This window comes from Falco peregrinus, chromosome Z, assembly GCF_023634155.1.
Source record: "Falco peregrinus isolate bFalPer1 chromosome Z, bFalPer1.pri, whole genome shotgun sequence".
Lineage (NCBI taxonomy): Eukaryota > Metazoa > Chordata > Aves > Falconiformes > Falconidae > Falco > Falco peregrinus.
In genome coordinates this window covers 61421342-61445557 of record NC_073739.1, presented here as the reverse complement: position 1 = coordinate 61445557, position 24216 = coordinate 61421342, and the positions used below count along the sequence as shown (strand labels likewise).

At 41.1% G+C, this 24216-nt stretch overlaps 1 protein-coding gene across 5 annotated transcripts in view; it reads left to right on the top strand.

The window, feature by feature from the left end:
- The window catches only part of MAST4 (microtubule associated serine/threonine kinase family member 4), a 274327-nt gene that overhangs the window by 153598 nt on the left and 96513 nt on the right, over positions 1 to 24216 (top strand). Inside the window, exon 1 of one of the 5 annotated variants that reach the window (XM_055791203.1) lies at positions 15766 to 15983. The exons of the other annotated variants lie outside the window; for them this stretch is intronic. Within the exon in view, the coding sequence (XP_055647178.1) occupies positions 15892 to 15983 (92 nt within the window). The 5' untranslated portion in view covers positions 15766 to 15891. Of the gene's footprint in view, positions 1 to 15765; positions 15984 to 24216 lie in introns of those variants that run through there. 5 annotated transcript variants of the gene reach the window in all.

Sequence of the window (24216 nt, the reverse complement as noted above, 5' to 3'; positions counted from 1 at the left end):
TTGTTTATTTGTTACCCTGGAACAGGAAGGTCATGAGAAGGGCTGATGTGGATGAGGTAAGGAATCACTTGACTCCGTTTCTTTCCCAAATTATTCATTTTTGTTTAAAACAGGGGAAACCTGCTGTTTCATCTCAGAATTATCTGATTAGCATTCATGAACGCCTACCATAAAGCGTCAGTTCCTCAAGGTGAAATAAATTAATCTTTGTCTTTCTCCTCCAAAGGTAGTTTGTCTCCTCCAAAGTTACGTCTCTGCTGTTTGAATTCCTTCTGGGAGCACTTATTTAACCATACAAAACACATTTTCCTCAGCTGTTTCCCATACTTGGCCATATTAAGACTTGTGACAGGTCAAAGGGAGAGCTGTTTGCCCTGGGACTTCAGAAAATGGAGAATGACACACAGTTTTTTGCATGAATTAAGATTTTTGAGGTATAGAACTGAATTATCAGGAGCTACTAAGGAAAAGCAGCCCCTTACTCAGCAGGTCTGATATGCGGTATACTTAAACATGCTACACCAGCTTCAGCTTTTGAATTACTTCAAAGGCTTTTAAGTTTAGTGAGCCCTGTAGCATCACAGCAAGGGAGAACATACTGTTTCTGTTTTTGCCCGTGAATCATCACTATTTTATTGAGGAACAGTCAGTTACATCTGTAAAAGCCTATTAGTGTCTTAATAGGGTTGCACAGGTGTAAATGAGGGTCCAGACGGGCACTGCAGGAGCTGCACAGCCATCCTCAGAGTGGGTTCCCTGCAGGATCTTTACTGTTGGTTTGCCACCCAAGAGGGATATGGGGATACAAATTTCTGATCCCATGTGTTTTTTGGGGGCTGGCAATAAAGAAAGTGCAGCTTTATGTGCTGCACACTGGCATGGAGTCAGGGCGGCTAAGCCTGCGTTGTTACAGTGGTGTTTTGTACAGCTTCTGGAGTAGGTGTAAAACTTAATTTGCTGATATGTAAAGATTTGGTTTTAAGTGCATTTTAAAAGCTTGTGTAGTCTTAGAAAAAGTTATGCGGAGTGAGGCAATTTGATTTGTGGCTTGTGCTGCTTGATGTTACTCAGAAGAAAGATCTCTATATATGTATTTTTAGATCAATTAAAGCAAGAACAACAGCCCCTTCTCCCTACCGCATATTCCAGCTTAGAGGTACAGATAACAGAATTTTAGTTCTGAATAGTTCTTTGCTGTAGTGCTGTGTTTTTCTTTTTTGTTTTTCTTTGTGTAAGGTGCCATCTTAGGAAATCCAAGTTCTTCTGACAGCTGTTTTTGTGGTAGTCTGAAAAGTACAGACAGAGAGCTCATCTGAATCATTTTAAATGCCAATTTGTTGATATCCTGTCCCTGAACTCTCATAAAAATCCTCCCAAAGTAGTTGTGTGCTAGTTTTATTAATCTTTTGGCCTTTTGAGTTGTGTTTTGGATGTACTGTTGAATTATTTTTTTTAAGTTAATAGGTTAGGCTTTCTAAGTGTTCTGGGGAGGTAATATGAAATTAAGTTTGTGAATTCCAGTAATTGTGGCGTGGTGCTGTAGCGTGGGAACACTGGGTCTGGAGACAGTAAGGACTTTCTATTTTTTATTCAAAATACTGTTTGAAAGACTGTTTTACATCCTTGAAGGCTGCATAGTCATAGGAATGACCTGAATGGAGATTTCTTGAACTGCGTTACTACTTTCTAAAGCAGAGAATGAAAGTCTTCCAGAAGTATTTTCCACTGAGATACACCCTCATACGGACATTTTTACCATAATTTGATGTGCTGCTCCCATTACTTAGTTTTGAAGCCTAAAATGATGACGTGTTCACTGATAAATCTGTGAACATTTTTGCCATACAGCTCTTAAAGACAAATGACCTTTTGTAACCAAAACCTGGCATTACTTTTGGGGCAGATTTTTATTTACCTTCGAGGCAAATTTTGGTTTCTTTTAACTGCTATACATGATACCATAATAAAGAGCTGGTCCAAGCTTTTCATCACATTCCTTATGTCTTGTTTGAAAGATGAAAGAGTGAAATAAAAGCAGGAAATGAAGGGTAGAGCTCTGTAAATTTTTTTTTTCGTGTTCTCAGTTTAAAAAAAACCCCACAAATCCAAAACAAGTGAAAGTTTGTAATATTTGCAAAAAATATGCCATACATAAATCAGAAGTTGGAGGAAGGGAGAGAAGACATCATGGGGCTCTGTTTGGGGCCACATAGAGACTAGGTGAGTTGAGTACTCCATGTGTGGTGTTCAGAAATCACTCCAAGCCAAGGAGGTGGTTAAAATTTGCAGATCCACATGGTATATGTGAAAATAACTCTAGACAGATCTTGAAATAAACTTGAAAATGGACAGTCTGGTCTCTTCCTGTGTTGTCATACCAGTTTCACTTGGCGTGCAAACTACCTGCTAACAGCAATCACTAGTCACTGCGGTGACTGTACCTGTTGACCTAGAGGCTTTGCTGGTCAGACAGTGACGTATCTGTTAGTAATGACTGTAGATCTCCAGAGGCTCAGTTGTCTCAACCTACATGTAAAAGTCAGACTTCAGTAGTATGGCTTCAGAATGGCTTCATGTGGTTTCATTGAAAAGCATTTAAAACATCTTGAACTCAAGGTCCGTTTGTTGTCAAAAATGTGACTACTGTCTATAGTCTGTTGCCAATCAATTCTTGCAGATACGGAGAAACTGCTAGGTTACCTTCCAGTTGTCCTTTTCTTTGAAAGTTTGGTCTGGTAGGAACGTCAGCAGCTCACTTCTTTCTTCCAGGAGAGGTATTTGCTGAGCTAATTCCACTCCTGTTATCCCAAGTTCAGAAATTCTGCAGTCTTTGTGCAGTACAGTGACAAATTTCAGCTGGTCCTTGGATGAGTTGCCAGAGAAACAATCCTGCAGATAAATTCTTGAGATGGAAACTCTCAACCTTGCTGCTCTGTGCCAACGCTGCAGCATTATGTTGCATCTGCATCATTTTATCACACCTGAATAAAAGTAGATGCAGAACAGAAATCAGTGCTGCATGCATCAACCTTCCCTACAACACCAATTCCAGCAGAAGAAATCCTTTGAGACTCTCAAAGCTTTTAGTGAGGAATGCAGAAGAAAGTATGTATCAGAAAGGCAGTGCTGTCCCTGCAGCGGCCTGTTTTTTTGAGGGCTTCATTATTTCTGCTGTACACAACACAACTTGGTTTCACTGCTGTGCAGGCTGAATTGCTTTTCAATGAAAGTTGGTGATCCCTTAGAAGAAAGTATCTTGCTTTGGCATCAGCATATTCTTGAATGCTATTAAAGTGATAACTTCATAGCTGCAAGTTCTAAAAAACCTTGAAAAATAAATATTTTCAAAATGAAGTTGCGAGTAGGAATGAAGAAGCACGGGGCCCAGCTCCTCACAAGTACCATCTTCTCAGTCCTTTTATTTGTCAGATATCTTGTTGCTCCTTTTGCTTGCCACTAACCATTTCATGTAGGTTCCTGGAAGCAGTGCCTTGCAGCAACTTCACAAAACTGAAGAATGTCACCAAACTGCTATATTGGAGACTTAGCAGTCCTTTCCCTGGTGCCAGTTTTGGCTAGTTTGTCACGTTGATCCAGAAGTTGTGTTAGTGGTTAGAGCAGGGATGACCAGTGCTCCTGATCCGAAGAGCTATTCAGCAAAATAGTTTCTTGGCTTTAAAACAGGAAAACAGTTCCCCTGCAAGTTGGGAGGGGAGGACAGCTGGTGTATGACAGCATGATTTGGGCACAAACTCATCAGCTCTCCCAGTGACTCCATCTGCTGTAAGATAAGATGCAGCTGGCCTGTTGTAAATGTGCAGCATGGTCCCAGAGCCAATGTAGTGAATGTAGTCCTGAGCAGCTCTGAGGAGGCGATTCTACTTAGTGCTGGGTGCACCAGCATTCTTAGAAGGTCTGGGAAAACTGTTCCTGGGCTAGAGCATAGTGCTGGGAAGCAGGAGATGTTGAAGAGCCTGATGCTGGAGTGACACCAACTCGAATGTGTCCTTGTCTCCCTCTCCTAGTAACCCTACTTTCAAACTGGTGTGTTTGTCAAATGTGGTAACCATTCTCTGTGTGCATGACAAAAAAGTCAGTATTCATGTGATCCTGCGTTGTCTTGGGTGCATGTTGTGCTGTATGGCTTTGACGAACAGTATGACTTTCAGAGCTTGTGCTGGAGCAGTCAGGTGCTCAAATCCATGGGGCACTCTGCAGCAGACTGGTAGTTAGCTTTGCAGACCGTGGGAGGAAATGACCCAAACTGCAAAATTCTTTCCCAGCAGTAAGAAAGCCACTGTCGTAGAGCAAAAGCATGTCTCGTCCTCTCCTTAAGCCAGAAGTGATGGAGGCTGCTTTTTCTGCTTTTCAGAAACTGCTGCTAGGAGAGTCAGCAAGGTCCTCTTTGGTCTAGAAAGGAGGTGGTTTGCAGTTAGTGGCTCGAGCACCGTAACACTGCAGCAGAGCAAAGTCAATGGGAGTTTTAGAGCCTCAGGGCTAAGTTAGTGTGTCTTACAGACAAAACACGGACCTTGAAGGATATGAGAGGGGGATTTCTCCAAAAGGGCTTCTTGCGTGGGAGATGACATGATGCTGCTTGGCTAGGAACACAGATATGCAATTTGATAGAGAGGTAAACAGTGACCAGAAATGGGCCTAAAATTTTCACACAACAAAAGGACTGTAGAAGACATGTCTGTGGGACCCCAAAGTACAGCCACAGCAGTCTGGAAGGAGCTTGTCATGTTTTAGAGGTTGTAGTCTGATGTTATTTCTGTTGACAAATACACTGGGAAGGCTGCTAATGCTCTGTGACCTCCCAGGCTGATAAAACCTGGGAATACCTCTAAAAATTGCTGTAGTACCTGAGTGGAGGGGATCATGACAAGTGCTGGTGTAGGTATGTATGAACTGAAGCCAGTCTCTTTCATTATAAGTGGTCTGTTAAGTTTCTCCTTCACCTCCATACTGCAGTTTCTGTGCCATGAGAAGATTCAGGCTGTCCACATGCTGTCTGCCACTGGACTGATGAAATCTTCTCCTCTTGTGCCTGTGCCAAAGTGTGCAAGTGTGGGTGTTGACAAAGAGCAGGATAGAAAATAGGCTATACCATTGGTGGGTTTCTTGGGGTAATCCTTTGTCAATATTAAGTGTGGTTTCTTGTAAATTTTGCAGAATTGACGTGTTACATCATTTTTGAAAGAACCAATCCCTCTAAAAAAAATTGAAAATACCAACATAAAGGAGTATGCTTGATTTGAGAGAAACAAACATAATTTTACACACATCGTTCGGCTCATTAAAATTCATGGTAAGCCTTGTCCAGGCATGACTGGAGATGGTCAAAGGAGAGGCTGATTGAATTGAATCACCTTCAGTGATTCAAAAACTTGAAGAAGAGGTGAAGGGGTTTTGAGATTGGTGGGTTTGATTGTTGGGTTTTTTTTGTTGTTGCTGCAGGTTTTTCTTGTTTGTTTGTTGGTTTGGGTTTTTTTATTGCTGGCATATGAAGAATGTATATTTGTAGTTGTGTGGGGTTTAAGTTCCTTTTGTACCAGGATATTGGTATTTCCATAAACTGACATCCTCTGCACTTACAGGAATGGAGTAATCAGGTCATCTGATATTATTAGGACAGTTGTGTGAAATTAGGACTCTCAGTGGTTTGAACTGCTGTTTGAAAGCTGAGCGGTTAGTTCCCTCATTTCCACTATGACTGATAGTTTTCCAGGATGCTGGAGGTAAGAACAGCTAGTACAGGTTGTGCTGATCCTGCACTCCTTGTTTTATGTTGTTTTCACAGAGTTTTGATGACGATCGAGGTGCCAGCTGTAGCTTGTGTTTTACAGAATGCTGATGTGCACTCTCAGCTCTAAAAAGCTAAAAGGGAATGTGTTGGCCTGTCATTGGGGTTGCAAGGTGGAAGTCTGTGACTTGTCGTACCATACTCTGTGATTCTTGTCATTCTGTCTGGTGTGTGTGAGAGAGATTTAAGACTGTTTCTTAACTCATCTGAGTCCCTCTCAACTTCTGTTTGTGTGGTCTTTGCCTGGGGTGGGGAGGTGGGGATTGTAGAAGTCATTCAGTACCTCTGAATCTGTGGAGTGGTCAGCCTCAAGATCTCCCTGCTGTTGTCTTCTCCTTTTCTTTCCTACTTTTTTAGTATCTGAGGAAATGTTATCTTCACTGTACTCCCAAGAAGTAGTAGGGCATTATTATCTTTGCTCTACTGGTGGAGAACTGAAGCACAAACAGATTAAGTGATTAGATAACACTAGGTCTTAGACCCTGAAGCACCTCAGCCATGATATAAGTTTTGGTATTTTGTGCTTTATTTTGAGGGTTTTCTCTCATGTTTTGACAAGCATGACTAACTGAAATAGTCTTTACCACTCTTGTAGTTCTAGATGCTTGGTTTCCATTTTGTTTCCGTAAAATTACCTTCTTTCTGTGCAGTTAGTTTTACTGCTTCTATTGATGGTCTGTTTGGCAACTGTGTCATCTGTGTGTACAGTTCGGATTATTCAGCTGCAGGACCATCTGAGGGACAGGGTAGTTAACTGTTCAGAAAACCCACAGACATAAGAGTATGAGCCAAGTCTAATTAGGATTATTCAGAAATTCAGATTTTAACTATGGGGTGTGAGCTGAAACAGAATTATTATTATTTTTTGTTTAGCCTTTTGAACAGGACAGCATTAAGGGTGAGTGGAAAGCAATTGAAGGATGTTATCAGCTTGCACGACTGTGTGCTTAGCTCATTGTTTGAAATCTCAATGGTAACCTTAATGAGCAGTCCACATAACTTTCTTTTAAGCATAATATTTCCCCTTTTAACTTTCTATGTCCCTGAGTTCCAATTTGCCGGCTTGCACTGCATGGGGTGTTCCGTCTCACACCGTTTTGCTGACAAAAGATCCATCACACAGATAAGGTGAAGTATGAAGCCAGATGAGTACAGGGAAGAGCTCAGGAAATGCAGCTACTTGGGTGTATGTATACTGCAAAGCTCTGAGTTCTTCGCACTTGATTTTTATTCACTGAGATTTAAATCAGGATTTGAAAATAAATCGTGTGTATAAAATAGCTGAAATAAACACAGTACTTGCCAGTGTTGGGGAGGAGCATTTAATTTCCTTGCTGTGACAGAAACTTGTAACGGATCTGTAGCCATCAGTCTTGTGCTGATCAGGTCATTAATTTAGGACACTCAGTGTGTAAATATTACAGCTGATGAAGTTTTCTGTCTCACTGAAGACAGCATTTATACTGAGTAACTGCTTTCAAGTTCAGTATCACCAGAATTGGTTTAGTCAGACATTGATTGACAGGCAAGTGCTTCCCTGTGCTGACCTCCATTTAACCTCCTCCCCACCACAAAAGGCATCTCAAAAATGAGAAAAGTTACAACTCAGGATGACAGCTTTCCCAAACCTGTCAGGGTTGAATGCTGTTGAACAGGAATTGAGCTTGAATTTCTTCCTCGAGTTCGTGTGAGTTTTGCATAGAGAATCCCTTAGATCTGTTACCTCGGTTGGTGAGTACTGCAGTGGGTGGCTGCGGCAGAGCTGGACATGAGATCATGACTCTGCGTAAGAAGCAGTATTGCTCTTGTAGGAGTATGTTGTTTGGGATTCTCCAAACCAGAAAGCTGTGGTGGAATGACAAAATGTTCCACTTAACTGCCTTTCCACCTGCAGGTAGGAGGTTTTAGGTTTTCTTTTCCATATGTTAACAAGTCATTAAAACAAAACAAAATCACACAAAACTTACAAATGCTGAACAGTCTTTTTTACAGATGTATTTCAAACTCTATTTTAAACAACATATTTCCTCCTAGTAAAAAAGTCCGATATGAATATTTTAATCTTAAAAAGGTGCAGAAAGATTGTGCTGTATGATGTAATGTTTATACAGTCTACCAGAATTATCTGGTTTTAAACTTTAAAGAGCACAATTCTAAGTTTACAGTTCAAAAAACTTCTGTTTCTCTACAGAAAAAAAAAGTAGTTTTTCTACATTTCAAATTTTTTTTCTCAAAAAATACAGCTTAGTTGACTACAGCTGTGAAGCAGCATGTATAAAAGCAGCAAAGTACATACTGTTTTAGGAGGATGACTGTATCCACATTTTCTTAAGAAGTTATTTAAGAATTTCACCTTGACCCTGAAACGATAATGTCATTTGCCATATAGGCCGTGGCTGTTGATTTTAAAAGATGAATGGTAAAATATGGCTGGATGTGTGAGGTCAGAAGGAGGTGTAAGTTTGTAGAGTGGTCTGAGCCAGTGCAACGAAGTAAGTCTCTTAAATGTATGATCACTTCACATGAACGCTCAAACCCATGGAAAACTTCCATTACTGCTCTTTACATATCTGTTGGACAACACATCTACCTTCACATCTATACTGGTGGTTCCGCTGCCAAAAAAATTGTTAATTAGTGATTTGAAAAAATGGTGTGATCCTCTGAGGATGCTGCCGAGTTCTGGCAAATAGGCACTTGAAGAAAAAAAACAAAGCAGGGTAGGTTGATACTAGCTATGTAATACGGTACTTTTTACCCCTTCTAGCATTTGTGATAATGAAGTCAAGGTCCAAGCACCCCGGTGTCTGGAAAATGATGACATTTTGATCAGATGTTTTCTGTTTTTTCTTCCTTTCTGGACTGCTTACCACATAAAGTAACACCTCTGAACTGTAGTAATGCTTCCTTTACTTGCCAAGATAAATGTAATTTCAGGGATAAAAATGGGAAATAGCTGTTTTACACTTTCTCATTAGTCTGCCAGTTTGCTAAATTAGCTCAGAAGGAAGAGCTAATCTCTGGGACCAGAGCAAATACGAAGCATAATTGCCAGCACCGTTGGCTCACTCCGCTACATACAGCAAAATGTTGGGTTAAAAATAGTGTGGCCTGATGCAAATTTTGATGCCTGATGCAGATGGGCTACACAATATATTTAACTTCCAATTAATATTGTGCATCTATTTAGAGCCCTTCAGAAATGGGAAGAGATGCTGGGACCATTGTTTTTCCTAGATGTGTTTATATTAAATGAGCTATAATTAATTAGAGCAGTGGGAGGTTTATTTGAATTTTACACGTTACTTCAGAACTAGTTAGAGCAGTAGTGTTTACGTGTATCTACAAACGGTTCTTAGTAAACTTAGAGATTTGGCAAATATGCATTGTACACCCACAAAGAACTTCTTTCTGGTGATTTCTTCAGCTTATTTTTACAATGTACATCCCACAGTGAAAATCATGTGAAATCAGTAGAGGAAGGTAATACACATCAGCGTCAACCGCTAGAGGGAGCAAGATTTCAATCATTGTCGTTGATAGTCATTAAAAATCATTCTAATTAATACGTTTTAAGGACTGAACAGACAAATAAGATCTTCTAGTTTGACTTTCTATACAAAATATGCTGTAGACCCTTGTCTACTGTTTTATCTATCCTCTTAACTGCTGTTCGAAATGTGATTATTTTCTTAGATAGAAAGGCATATGGCATACAAGACAGAGCAATGGGGAATACACTGTGCTACAATGAGTAAGGTGACAGAATTTAAAACTGCTTTTTTCATCCGACTCCTTCAGTTTGAACCCATAACTCTTCTACGTGTCAGAGAGGGACAGGATGGAGTTCAGTATTCTTACAACCTGTCTTCTCCCAAAAATCTCTTCCTGCTGGGGATACGTACACTGAACAAGCGAGGTGCCCCTTTAGCTTTGGATAAATGGAATAAATTAAGCTTTTCAAACTGCAGACTATAGTTCAGATTTTATTATAATTTTTTCCCCCTTGAACTCCTCCTGAATTTTCTGCAACCTTTGTGAAATGTGACAACTAACTTGACTTCTAGCCCCTCAGTGCTCAGTTGTATCATCTCCTTACTCCCGTGAGAGATTTTCCTGCTTGTAGATCTGAGGGATATTTATTCTTTTAGCTATACCATCACATTAAGTGCTCCTGTTTAGCTGTTCATCAGTGATAGTATCTAAATTCTTTACATTGTTTCTGCCTTCCAGAACCTTGCCATATATTATGGCTGTGCGGTTTTTTTGTGCCTTGCTGTGACTTGATGGCCAGCAATACTAGAATGCATGTTGTTCAAACAAGGCTGCTTTATCCAATGATAAACTATCTCGTTCCTGTTGTTATTTATCTCCTTCATGTTGTTGGGTAGAAAGGTTATCATATTTTTCTTCCAGATCATTGATATCTATATTGAATTATATTAAACAAAGAACATAACCCTGTATGAGAAACATGTAATGTGCAGTTACTTTTTCAAACCTGTTGGTGAGTTTTTGTGTTTACTGTATTGTACATGAATTTTTGTATTGTGCTAGTTACTAAAACATTCTGAGGAGACAGGTTAAACATTTTGTAACACGTCTCAATGTATTGTTGGCTGAGATGTTTATTTACCAGACCTGAAACCTCATTTGAAATGATCTGTTTGGGCAGACTGTTTGATGTGTGAAACAGTGTTTAGTGACACTGTGTTGCCATACCTGAATTCAATCCTGACAGCAGCTGGTATCCTGTTTGTCCTTTTAAAGTATTGCGGTGGCATGACAGCTTATTTTCACTGTTTTAAAAATTCCAGGTACCCCAAACACTTTGAAAATAGTAATAATTGAATAAGCAGCTTAGCCAGTTCCTTTGTTATTCATTGGATAGTAACCATCTGAGTAAAAAGGCTCCACTAAACCAAAAAAACTCCTTTCAACCCATCCACAAACTTAGTTCTAATCTGACATCCTTCCAAGGCATTGATGGAATGAGAAGCATTTCTTTTTTGTTAGAAGATGTGAATAGTCATCCTTTCCCATGAAATTAGAGAAGATGCTTTAAAGCAACCTTTTCTTCTTCATGGTTCACAAATTTACCCTCCTTATTCAGTATAAGGCCTATGATATTAGGATTTTACTAGTCTTAGCATCTTTTAGGGAACACTCTATTATGTGTACTGTTGCTGGTGAACTCCATTCAGTGTACATCTTGCTATAAAATTGATAGACTCGAGCAGTCTGTAATGCTTTCGAGAGTGACTCCAGAACATCGTCATTAAGTTTTGAAAAATACCAATGTGTATTAGTGTAATTATTGTGTGAATAAGGTAGGTTAGATAACTTTTGCATTGGACTAGTATGTGCAAAATACTGATTTAGTGTTGGTATTGCATTTGGCTTCAAAGATGCACTTTGTTAACTTCCTAGGTATTTCACAGTGGTACTTAAAATCAGTAGTCAGTGTTATACAATTAATATGTTTCTGGGGCAGAATTTTTATTGCTGTTAATTACTGCAAGTAAATATTGACATTATGAAATATTTTTTTGCTTATGTATTGAATGAGACTCTTTAAAGGATGCCTTTACATTTGCTTTCGGAAGTGTAATTTTTTTCAAAGGAAGGGTTGGATTAATCACCTTTTCTGACTTGAGTGATGTTTTTATCTTCAAATGAATACAAAAGGGAAAACTTAATGATCCTTATCACTGGTTTTCTTATCTGCCACCATATTTAATCCTTTGTGATAAATAAAACTCATTATCCATGTTACATAGTAAAGCATCTCTTAAGTGATGAAGTGGCCTGAGCTGCTTGTTGTTCTGGGGGTAGCCGTATAGCTGAAAACTTAAGCAACAAATGCTGTTAAGGAACATTTGCAGGTTCTTAGCTGTTGTATTTTAGTTATTTTGTGCAACTACAGAATTCATTGGTTTTAGTTGAATCTAAAGGAGTGTTATTTACAGATCCTGAACATACCAGTAACATTTTGTGGCAGGCAAATAATATCTGATTATCAAGTATACATTTATCAGTATGCCATAGACCTGTTCCTAAGAATTTTGCATTTACGTATTTTGGACTACTGTATCATCTGCATTTTTCAATGGTTTTTGTCAGGTTTGGCATGGCAGAGGTGAGTAAATTGTGCTTACAGTACAAGACACAATCTGGCTATTGAGCCTGTGTTTGTATAGGATAAGTAGCACTATCAGCACTGAGAGTGAAAGAGGCTCCCCTTTAAGTGATAGCTGCTGCCAGGGAAGTGGTCCAGCTGCCCCTACCTCTCCACCTGACCATACGCTGCTCGGCTTCCCTAGTTCTGGGTCTGGTCCTGGGCTGTCCCGCACTTAAGCTGGTTCAGCTCACTAAATTGGGAGAGAAGGTGGCCCCTTTGCAGCTGCGTAGTACCTACTTAGTTGGTTTGCAAAACCTCCCTCTCCCTTGAGACGTTTGCTTTGAAGTCAGGTATTTCTGTGTCATGGAAAGTCACAAACTGCAGGCACTGCTTTGGAAACTATGTTGTTTATTGACAGGCGTTACAAAGTCTTCACCATCATTTACATGTTGTGCTCTTAAGGATAAGGCCTATGTTTCCCTTTACGAAGCACATTAATTCATATAAAGTTGTTTTGGGACTGTGCTGGACTTCTCACAACTCCTCCCTTCATTTCCATACCTTTGTCAAAGTCTCTGTAGAGCGTTAATATGTGTATGTCCACCAAGTACTTCAGAAAAATAATTAATCAAAATTAAACAAAAAAAAATCAAGTCTGCTTACTTTTGAGCCCATGTTAGAAACAGCCTGATGAGATAGCAGGACTGTGTGTGCATCTAGTTGTGTGCAGAAGGCGAAGGCGAAGCTGTGTTGGGATCCACATGTCATGTAACTTGGGGAGCTATTGCTTGTGAGTAGTCTGTGCAGGGTTTTGAGATGGAATTCAAGGGGTTTTACCATGAGAAACCACAGTTTGAAGTGATGATGTTCAGCATTGCATGTAGAATGACACTCCCATTTGATGATGATACTATCTGATAAACGGACAGAAACTTTTACCTAGAATGTCTTCAGTCCTTTCTGCTTTTGTAAAAATCCAACTTGTCATATTGTGAAATGTATATTGCAATAGTTGGGGGCTGTGTAATGGTTTTTGGTATAATCATCTCTCTGGTTGTACACAGAAGGATTAAACTTCTTTTCCATCAGCATTTGTCTTACTTGCAAGCAGCAATCATCTTTTTTCAGGTAGGTCTTTGCCTATAGATGATAGGCTAGTTTTGCTTCATTTTTTGGAATTGGAGGCTTCACATCACTGTTGATAAAGTGGTAGAGATTTTCACAAAGAAATTGAATTGAATTACAGCCTGGCCTTGCAGGAGGGGCGGTTGCTAATTTTTGGCCTTGTCTGTGAAATTAGTTTTGACCTCCATGTTGCACGATCACCCCGCACGTGATGTGTTTGGCTGAGTTACGGAAACTGAACTGCTTTTGTTACTCAGAGGGGAAAGGTACTCCTTTAACTGCCTTATAGGAAAGGTGAGGAGAGGGAAGAGCTGGCAGGCAATAGGGACACTGAAACTTTTCCTGCGTGATAGGTAGAAGACTGTTGTTATTCTTTAGCCAGTGCTGTTCACAAAATCAGACAGGTAAAATTCCTCGATTTCATGATTATGTACAGTCCTTTCTCCAAACATGCTGATTACAGGCAAAAGCTTGTGTACCTAGAAGAGAAGATAGTGGAATACATGGAGGACGAGGTGTTTCTCAGTGCTTATGTAGAGATTTGGGAATTTCCTTCTTAGGATGTTTTAAGAAAGGAGGTTTGCTAGCCATGCTTGCCTTCACACAAACCCTTAAAACTTCACATTCAATATGGGCAAACATGCCTCAAAGTGAAAAGAAATGGACGAGAGGTTTTCTGTTACTGGCTGCAGTAGATGAGAATGCTACTTCCCCGTTGTAATGGAGGGATATAAAAAGAGCAGGGATGCAGGCTGGTGGGGAAGCACCCTGCGGCTGAGCCCTGGTGAGTGGTACAGGTGGACACGGGCCTGAGAACAAGCCTCTGCAGCTACTTGAGCCTTACCCTGAACAAGAAAACCTGACCTGAGGCCTAGATGGGGCTGTTTTCCCTCTTTGTGTGGGTCTGGTCTCTTCTAAAATTGAGATACCTTTAGAGAAGTTTGACATGATTCTCCTGTGTGGCGTGTCAGCACGTGGTGTCTTGCTGGAGGTTTGTACGAAGGGCTTTGGTGGTAATTGCTGTGTGAACACCTTACTGAATTATTGTCTAAACCCACCTCCTGCATAAGATAAAGTTTGTACTCGTGACTTGTAAAACTATCCCAAGAGATTGTTCCTCTGCACCCCAACACCAAACATGTTTTTGTTTGTTAGAGAGCACTAGTGCTGCCTTTTTGATATGTATTTCCGGAGAGCTTTCAAAACGAGGGCCGTCATTGCAGTGCTGTGTTGCATGCTGAGCTGGTAACCTGAAAGCTGTCTCTTCGCAAGTGGTGTGTGAGCCCTTCCAGCTCTGCTGTGCGGCATTCTGCACCATGAGTTTTCTTTCAACCAAGTGATAGACTAGTCTGTATTTTACATCAGGGTTTTCTGCATTTCCCATGTTTTTCCTCCTACTATTGCAGACAGCCTTGGGTGATTTAATCACAGCACTACGTGATTTCTCTCAGTGCAGTGCTGCCAGCTATCACAGTAGTTAGTGTGTATCTAAGAGCTCCTGCGATGTTGAGATGATGCAGGATTCTTGCTTTCACTAAAATATGCAAAACAGTTTCAGCATAAAACTTGCAGCCTTCTTTCCCCAACTGTAAATGCGACCAAGTCCCTTAAATGTGACTCTGGGAAACAAAAAGGCAGATGGAAATTTTAAGCATTTTAAAAAAAGCCAGACAACCTCATGATTTTTTGAAGCCGTGGTGTAACTGCTTTTCTGTACCTGAGCACCACTGCTTCTGACAGCTTGAGTTAGGCATTACCGAATGGCAATGCAGTACAGTAGTAATTTTAGAAACACTTTTGTGTGCTGCAGAGATGTGAGGGAGAACGCTGGTCTAGGCAGAGCTGCGGAGGAGGAGAGGAGGGCTTGAGGGTGGCGGTGGCCTTAGAGGTGGAAAGGCTGAGGGCTGCAGTCAGCGCACATGAGGCTGAAAGGAGACGTAAGGTGAGGGTGGAACGATGGCGGGTGGGGGTGTCAAGAAAGCAAACCAGCTGAGCTGGTTGGCAGCTGGCAATGGAGAAGAGAAGCAAAGGAGGAAAGTTGGGAGGAGGAAATGTGTCGGTACCTGCGGGGGTTTAGGTCACGGTTTTGAGTGGAAGAGGCACCCGGAGCCCTTCCCTACCATCCTTGAGCCCGCCCGTGTTCCATGGTGGCTTTCTCCAGAGGGGCCTGGTGACGGAGGCAGGTGTCCCAGCTTCCTGCGGCAGCCGCCTGGTGCCTGCAGCGGCGGGTAGCCGACGTGAGCAGCAGTAACGAAGTACCTGCACCGCCCGTTCTCCCGGGACAGCGCGAAGTCAGGGCAGTGCCATGCGGACGCTGCGCACCGAAGCAGACCGCCATGGTCCCTCCCGGCCGTCCCGGCACGGCGGCCGCGCGGCGGGTTTGCAGTTCTGCCTCCCTCCGGGTGCGGCACTGCCCCGCTCGCCGCCGGCCTGCAGCGGGCCGGGCGCAGCGGCTGGGCGGGCTGGGCCTGCGGGCCCGCACCTGGCGCCGCCGGTGGGGGGAGGCCGCGGCTCCCGGGGCGCCCGCTTCGCGCGCCGCCGGGCGGGGGGGGCGGGGCCGCCGCCGGGCGGGGGGAGGCCGAGGCTCCCGCGGTGCGACCCCTGCGCGGCGCGAATGGTCGCTGCCGGGGCGGGGCGGCGCCCTGCGGAGCAGCCGCACGGTAAAGTTGCCGCGGGTCGGGGTGCGGGGCCGAGCCGCCGTCTCCGCCCTGCCCCGCCTCGCCCCGCGGGCCCGCCCGCCGGCGCCGCTCCGCGCTCGGCCGCCTCAGAGCGCCCGGGGACGCTGCCCTGCCCGCCTCGCGCCATGGCACTCCGCGTTTAGGGTCTGGCGCGCAGGGAGATGGATATGTCGGACCCAAATTTCTGGACGGTCCTTTCCAACTTCACGCTGCCCCACCTGAGAGGCGGCAGCCGCCTCCGCCGGACGCAGAGGTAGGGCGGGGGGCGGGGGCGGTGGGTCCCTCCCGCTGCCAGGTGCGCGGCGCCGGCTGGGGCCGGTCCCCGGGCGGGCGACAGAGGCGGCGGCGGCGGCGCGGCCGGGAAGGGCGGCGGGACGCGGCCTCTGGGCTCTCCCGGTGCTGAACGGCGGAGCCGCCGGGCTGCCCCTGCCAGGCCGCCGGGGTGCTGCTGGCCCCGCGCCGCTCCCGCCGGACTGCGTGTCGCTCTGCCGCCTTTCATGAGATGTTTTGTTTTTTTCCTGCCTTCTTCTCCCCCACCCCACCCCCTCTTTTTTTTTTTTTTTTTTTTTTTTTTTTAACTTTAAGACACAGCTTCCTCTCAAATATTTGACCTTTTGTCGGGAGCAGATATACTTTATATGGACAACTTAAGATAGCCTGCTTTGTTCAGCGTTCTTAAAGAGACAGGTTTGTATAACTACTCACAGGCAGGCTCGCAGACATCTGGTAATATAGGAGCGACCCCCCTTTGTGTTTCTGTAGCGTTTTCATTATTGTCAGCAGGAAAAAAAAAAGGTTTGGAAATAGTAAATACTGAGTAAAAGTAAAAAAAAAAAAAAAAAACAAACCAAAACCAAAAACCAAAAAAACAACCAACAGTGGGCAATAGTCTGACAAGCCTTGACATCTTGATTGTTTTTAGTGCTGTGGTGTCCTTTGCAGTAAAGTATATAGTTCTGTCACAAGGAGTAGCAAAAGTTTATAGAAGTTTGTAACTTTGTTCACTAGTACCCCCCTATGCCATTTTGAGATGTACCAGTTGTGGTGTTAAATTATGACATACTTCTGACTGTGAAAGTGAGTACCTAGAGGAATAGCTTACATATTATCTTCGGAGAATGTGTGTGATATGTTTCTTCTGCTGGCTGAAAAGCTGGCACAAAGCAAGCAGGATAGAGGCTTAGCAGGCCTCCTAGGGCCTTTCCTAAGCCTTAAGCATATACGTACTGGTATTCTTCAAAAAGAAAAAAATCTGTCTACTGAATGGCAGCAAGTTAAAATAGGAAAATCAAGTGGCCTATTTCACATCAATGCAAAACTCTTCTTTCAGTGTATATTGATTCTTTATGTGTGTAACTTGGGGTAGGTGTAAGTAAGTGCTGAGTTATTTAAAATAATTATTATCCCTCTCTTGTAAATATATTATTATTTTTTTTACGTAGCATCAACTGAGTGTCCAGATAGGCCATATGTATTTTTCTGCTGCAAATTTATCTGTGTTTAAAGAGGGGGAATGTGCTGAGGCTTTTTGAAACAGTCTTCATTTTTCTTATTCAAGTAGGATTGCACCTATGTGAAGACCTAGAAATACCTTTTATAAAGTGTATGGCTGCATGGCAGGTTGAGGAGAGAGACTTGGTAGACTTCACAAGAAGCATGCATACTACTTTTTGTTTGCGGGGTTTTTTTTAGTATTCGGATGCCTTCCTGCTTTTCAAATGCATTGAATACTATCTTTCTTGAAATATTTGAAAGAATTTTTAAAGCAGTGTTGAATACTGTCTCCGCACGTCACATACATGGTGTATCAGTGAATAGTATATGCAGTTACATTTTATTTGTTACAGGGATACTCAATATTTAGTGCCTTCTCTGTAGCAAAATCAGTATGTCGCAGCGCTGTGAAACTAAAAAGCCAGCAGTGCAGTTTCAAGGCCGCTTACTCTTTAATGGACTTAGAATACCCTCCCTTCTCAGGCTGGTTCTCTCATCTGGATGGGGAAGCTCAGCATCTGCTGTGTTGCTCTCTCCAGGGGAAGGCTGGCTGACCCATTTGTTCAGTTTTCTTAAAAATGGACCTGTCCCTTGCACCCCTATATTGTTAGTGGTGAAACAGTCAAGAGGAAATAAAAACAATCTGCTGCAGAAATGGGCTTGGGTTAATTAAGGTACCAGCTGGGTCTGCACGTTCTGAGCTCTGTGTCCTCTGGACTGGCTTCACAGACTCACAGTCAGCTGTAGGCTCAACTATTGCATAAAAAAACTGGAAGGATAGCTGAAGGATGTCTTTTCTAAAAAGAGTGCTGGTGGGTAGTGGTAGCCATTGATTTTTTGTATAGCTTTCCAGCATTTTAGAGGACCAAAGGGTAGGCTATGAGTAGGCTCAAAGGGAGTCTAGTTCCTGTGATCTGAATTTCCTGGCTGTGCTTAAGTGAAAGTTTGCATCCATGGATTCAAGAGAGTTTTTTTTCTTAATAGTAACACTGCCTATGAAACGGTTGTCTAGCTAATGGCAAGTCTTGGTGCTTCGTGAAAGGTTTACAAGGGACGTTCATTGTTCTTTCTGGTTGTATCAGCAGTTGTATTTGGGACTCCTTGCCAATGTGAGGACATTGATTTTATGTTTTGGTTGTGCATTTTTGCCTCCTAAGTATGTTCCTTTTGCCTGTTCAATTGCTTCTACCTATACTACCAGGTTTCTTGTGGCCTGCTAGGCCCTATCCTTCCTGTGAGTGCTGTCCTGTTTTCTTGACACTTGGGATAATAGAATTGTCTGCTAATACAAAGAATTATCTTTGTACAGATTTAGTTGATATAGGCATTTATTTCTGTTAGAGGTTCTTAGTAGTGAAAGAATGAAAAGGTAGTCTATTCTCCTTCAGGTTGCAGCATTAAACCTGGCACTAAGACTTAAAATTTAGTTTGTGGTCTTACTTGCTGACTGAGGTCTTTCATTACAGCTTTCTTACTTCTGTTTTCCGACAGTAGTCTCTAGCAGAATTTCAATTGCAGCAGCTCTTTCTGAAAGTGATATGTGAACAAGAAATATCCCAGCCTGACTTTCAAGTCATGGAGTGGGTTTTCAGGACTGGTGGGTAGAAAAATTCTGTTAAACTATAAATTGGAGGCATTTGGTATTCAAATCAAATGACATGTATTACACAGTGTCCTTTTACAAAGAAAAAACTTGTACCACCATGTGTTAATTTCTTTTTCTATTCTGTAGGTGTGTGGACCCTTCATAATACCAACTTGTAGGTTCCTGCCTAAAATGGCATCATCTGGAGTAGAAAACTGTGTGTGTGTGTGTGAGAGATAGGGTCTCTGTGCGTACATGTATTTATGTAGTTTGGTGTGTAGATTTACATATGTATAGATGTGCACATACTTTCTTCATATGGAAAAATCACAAAGTACTTTCTGCTTCATTCTGTGCTATGTATTAAGTTTCCTGCTGCCACTTTTCTGTCTCTGTTCTTCTCTGTTTATCTTTTACAAAACCAACAAGCCAGTGATTCTTTTTTTGGGGGGTGAAGGGTGTGGAGGGATGAGTGGTGGTGGGAGGTGGTGGCTGCGGTGATGGTTTTCTCTTGCTGCTTGGAGGTAGTTGCACTGGAACAGTGTTACTACAGTTGTTCTTCCTTGAGTCAGAGTGGTTGGGTTTCTTTTTTTTCCGAAGGCACAGAATTAGTGAATGCTTGCCCAATTGCTTCTCAGCCAAAGCAGACTCCTAGATTTGCATTGAAACTTCATGTTATTTGTGTACAGTCACTGAAGTGATATTGAGACTTTCCTGATAGGGAGATCAAAATATTCATCAATCATCAAGTAATAGTTTCATACATTTTAACAGTTCATAATCGTTTCTGAAATGTTAAAAAGAAGGAAAATTATAACTTTTACTGGAAGCTCAGATAATGGAGTTGTCAAACTATGTTATATTTTACTAGTTTCGGGTCAGCATACTTCCTGGAAAATACTGAGCAGTCTTTCTGAACTTGCCTGAGCCAATAGTTTGAGTGAATGCAGTGATTTTAAAGTTATGATATAAACTGTCACTGTTGGTTCTTGTATTGATAATGGTTTTTTCCTTTGTCAACACAGAAATGTGTAAGTATACTATAAATGGATTGTTTTATTTAATAATATTCATTAAAAGTGGTCCTGTTGGTGACATAAGAAAACCCAAGCATGCTTATTAAGACAGAAGCAGCCACAGAAATTAAGTGTAATCATGTTGATGCCAGCTGAATCTGCCTCTGCTCCAACTTGAGTTATTTTACTTTTGTTAGGTAGCAGTAAATGTCAGCTAAAAGTTTAAAAAGGATTGCTTTTTGCTGTATTTATGTTGTTAATACATGCTTTGGAGTGTGGTGATTTGAAGAGCTTTGCGTCCTTACTTTGAACCATCTTCATTCATCTTAATTCGTACATGCAAGAAAGAGGGAGCTATTATCCTCATAGATGTTGAGTAAGTTTAGAGAAGTTTGTTACCCTAAAACTGGGGGGAGTAAGAAATACATCCATGTAGGCTTATCTCTGCTTTCAGAACACATTGTCATTGAATGTTTTGTTAGAAGTTAATCTGTTGGACTAATGATACTACTGCTTTCTGTGCTATATAGTGAAGTGTTAATATATCTTGATACTTATATTTCCCTTTATTGACAGTGTGGGCTGTGTGTTAGGGGTATGGTCCTTAAAGTCTCACTGTCAAAGTGAACGTGCTGGTTTTATGCTGGTTGATTCACTTGGCTAATCTTTTTGTTCAAGCAATTAATGTATTTCAAGTTCTGCTCACAATCTGAATGTTGGCAACAACAGTTTTTCTCCAATGAGCCATCATTGTTTCGTAGCTTCAGCCAGACTGGTGAGGATTCGTCTGGTCATATTCCTGTTCTTTGCTTAGTTCTTGCTCTGAAAAGAATCCCATTTTGTTAGAATCAAGTTGAGATCTTCAGGATTTGACTAAAGGATCTTACTGTAGAAAACTTAAGGAAAGCTGAAATAAGAGAAAAAATAAAAAAGAAGTGTAGGAAAGCACTGGAATGTGCTGAAAGAAGCTGTAAATTTTTTATTTTTATTTTTTCCAACCACTGTGGTTAGTCTGATGTTACACAGTAGGAGACAGTCTTTGTCTTCCTTACTCGGGGAATCAAAAGGACAGTAGTCCAGATGTCCCTTCATGAGCAGTGGTTGTTGGGACACGTCATATGATGGGGGCACATTACACAGATTCAGTCCTTGTAGTCCATTGAATTTGGCTTACATCTGCTATTGATGTTCTACAGAGCTATTACAGTTCTTGCTGTATTAAAAGTGGGCTGGTCCTTCTCAAATGTAATTTTTAAGCACACAGGAGCTCACTCATGCAGTGGTTAATAGTTGCCTCTTCTGCTGCACCTTCTGCCAGAGAGCTTCAGACTTCTGGCAGCTACTAAGCTATGCACCTACTTGTGTGGCTGCACGTACTGATTGATGGGCCTCTGGTAGTTCTTTGTCAAAGCTGAAAATGGTGGTCAGATAAATGGATTTCAGGGTATGTTCCCTGTGAATTTGTTAGGCCTATCAGTGTGCATGGCTTACCAAGTAGGAAACATGAGTGGTAATGATTTCTAGAGAAATGAAATCTTTCAATATTCTGAGCCACTGTGTTTAGAATGTGAAGATACTGCTAGCTGATTTAGGTTGAACATTTTTAACAAAGCTCATTAAACATGTTACACTAATAATGGTGTAAAACTGTTCAGTGTGTTCTTCTGTGCATATTGCCACATTATCTGTAGGCTGTGGAGCTGGATCAGAATGTCATGTTACATGTCGTTAGAAAAGGTTTAGTAGGAGGTAGATTTGTTGGAAGGAATGCTGCACTGGCACCAGGACAGATGCGTATGTGCTGTACTCTATTTCCCAAACTGAGGAAAAACAGAAAGTTCACTTATCTTTGATTCAGCCTTATTCAGCAGGTACGTTGCATTCAGTGATGGCTCCTGGATTTTCTCTTGAGAACATTTCAGAGGATTTTTGTCTCTGAACCTTTGCAGATTTAGTAACTGCAATAATTGTGTTTAGTAACTGCAAAAATTGTTAAATTTTAAAGCCCCCCACAAAAATATATAGTATTAATACATAAAATTGTGTCGAGGCATAATATGCAAGTGTCTTATATTGGACTCTGAATTTCATCTCGTGTGGGAGTCTACTGCATAACACCGTGCATGGTTACTTGACTTAATTTTTCATGTGACTTAAATGTACAGTGGAGAGACGTTTAAGGAAATCACACTTAATATACTTTGTGACATTTTTCTGTTCATTTCTAAGACAACATACTACTTAGCAGTAATGTTTCAGTACTTTTTTGTAGCAGTGCATATTCTGTATACTTGATACGTATTAGCTAGATCGGCTTCAGTAGACTCTTCCACCTGAATAAAGCTGAGATTTAAAAAAAAACCAAAACAAACACCACTTCTAGCACAACCTTAAAATCTCGTGACAGGTCAATTTTATGGTTTTATTTAAAATGGTCAAACTAAATCGAATGGTAGTGAACTAAGAAAATCCTACTGGCAGAGCTCCCAGTAAATATAAACGTATCTCAGAAGTACTGTACACTGGAACAATTCCCAGATTGATCTACCAAACAGAGAGACTTCAGAGCCACAAACTGCGTGTTACTGGTATTCCTGCCACTGACAGATGAGTACAAAAATATTGGGGTCTTGCCAGAATAAATATATTGACTTTTACAGCCTTTCTTTCAATTAGCAATGGTCTTCCCTAAATAATTGTTCAGGGATAAGGAAAACCGTCATGCTCTATTGTTCTTGAAAGTTTGTAATTATTATTGTAAGCAGAATCTGTTATTCCCATGAAATAACTGCCATGTTCGGATTGGTGATTAGAAAGTAAAAACTGCTGCAATTTTCTTATCTTACCTGTTCCTTCTTCTGCATATGCAGAAGTTACATAGATGTTCCAGCATGTAATGGCCTGCTTTTGATCTCTATCATTTGGCTTTAACCTAGATTTACAATTGTATATTAAAGAAAAATTCTTTAAAAATTATCCACTAGTAGACCCCTGCTGTGCCCCTGACACAAAAAAAAAAAATGAGGCACTGCTTACTGGTAGAAGAATTGCTGTTTATATGTGATCAGTGTCTTGTGTTTTCTAACTAGACTGGTTTAAAACTTCCATCCACTAGTTATGAACGTCATAAATTACAGGGAAATAAAGGGTACACATACTCAGTTTTATTAATAATAATAAAAAAAATCAGTTTAAGTGTTTACATGCAAGCAGTTTTAAAAGTCTGTGTTAATGGTGGGTAGACTAAGGTAGTCCTGTGTAAAGTCAAGGATGTTGATTATTGAAGAAATACCATTCCTAATGCTGCCTGGTTTGCTGAAATAAATGTGAAGTGTCACACATTGAAATAATTTAGTGTAATGAAGATGTATATAACCTCATTCCTCTTTGTGCTTGATTATATTATTGCAGAGTTTAAAAAAAACATTATTTCTCTCAAGGCAGTAAGATTGTTTTAAAACAAGCTGCGTTTCTTTTGTATGTGTCAATGAGGGAATACATCAGTCTGAATATTCTTTTATGGGTCTTACAAAATCCCTATTTTTTGTTTTCAGAGGACTTGCATTAATGTAAACTTACCTGATGCAAGGTTGGAGAGGAAATGTTACCAATATTTTTGTTTATTTTCATATGTATCGGTACATATGTATACACCTTTACAGAAGGTAAATAAATCCACACACATAATGGTGCACAGGCATTTGTGTACATTAATACTCAAGCAGTAGCTGTAAAATAATACTTGAGAAGCTGAGTGAGATTGATACTATGAGGTCAGCTCAACAATCAGAAAAACTGAATTTTCTTATTTGTGCTTTATCAAAGGCATATCTAGGCATAAGTAGGATAGACACTTTTCCATCTACAAGGGTATTTATGGCGTTCATATTGTGCATGTCTACTACAGCTTTCAAAAATTCCCAAAGTGCAGCCATTTAGAATGTGATTTCTGGGAAATGTGGCTTGTCTTCCCAAATTGATTAATTTAAATATTTTAAATATTTTTTTATTATTTAAAATAAATCTCAGCTCTCTTCTGTCACTGGAAAGAGCTGGTTTATTTCTTTGGATTTTTTGCATATGACTAATTCAAACTAGTATAGCATTTACATTGTGAAATCCCATGATCTCTCTCTCGCTTTACCCCCCTTGAGAATTAGAGGAAGGATTCATTTTATAATAATAATCCTGATAAATTAAAAATTACTTTGTTTGAATGCTGGTACTTGTTATCTGTAATTTTTTTTAAGTAGCACTCAAGATATCCGTAACTGAATCAGTTGTGGAGGATAGACTTTTATTTTCCCCAGCTGTTTTCCTGCATGCATTCAGCAACACTGTGTAGTCAGTCTTCCCTCTCTGGGCTGCTGGGCCCCTGTCCTTTATGACAT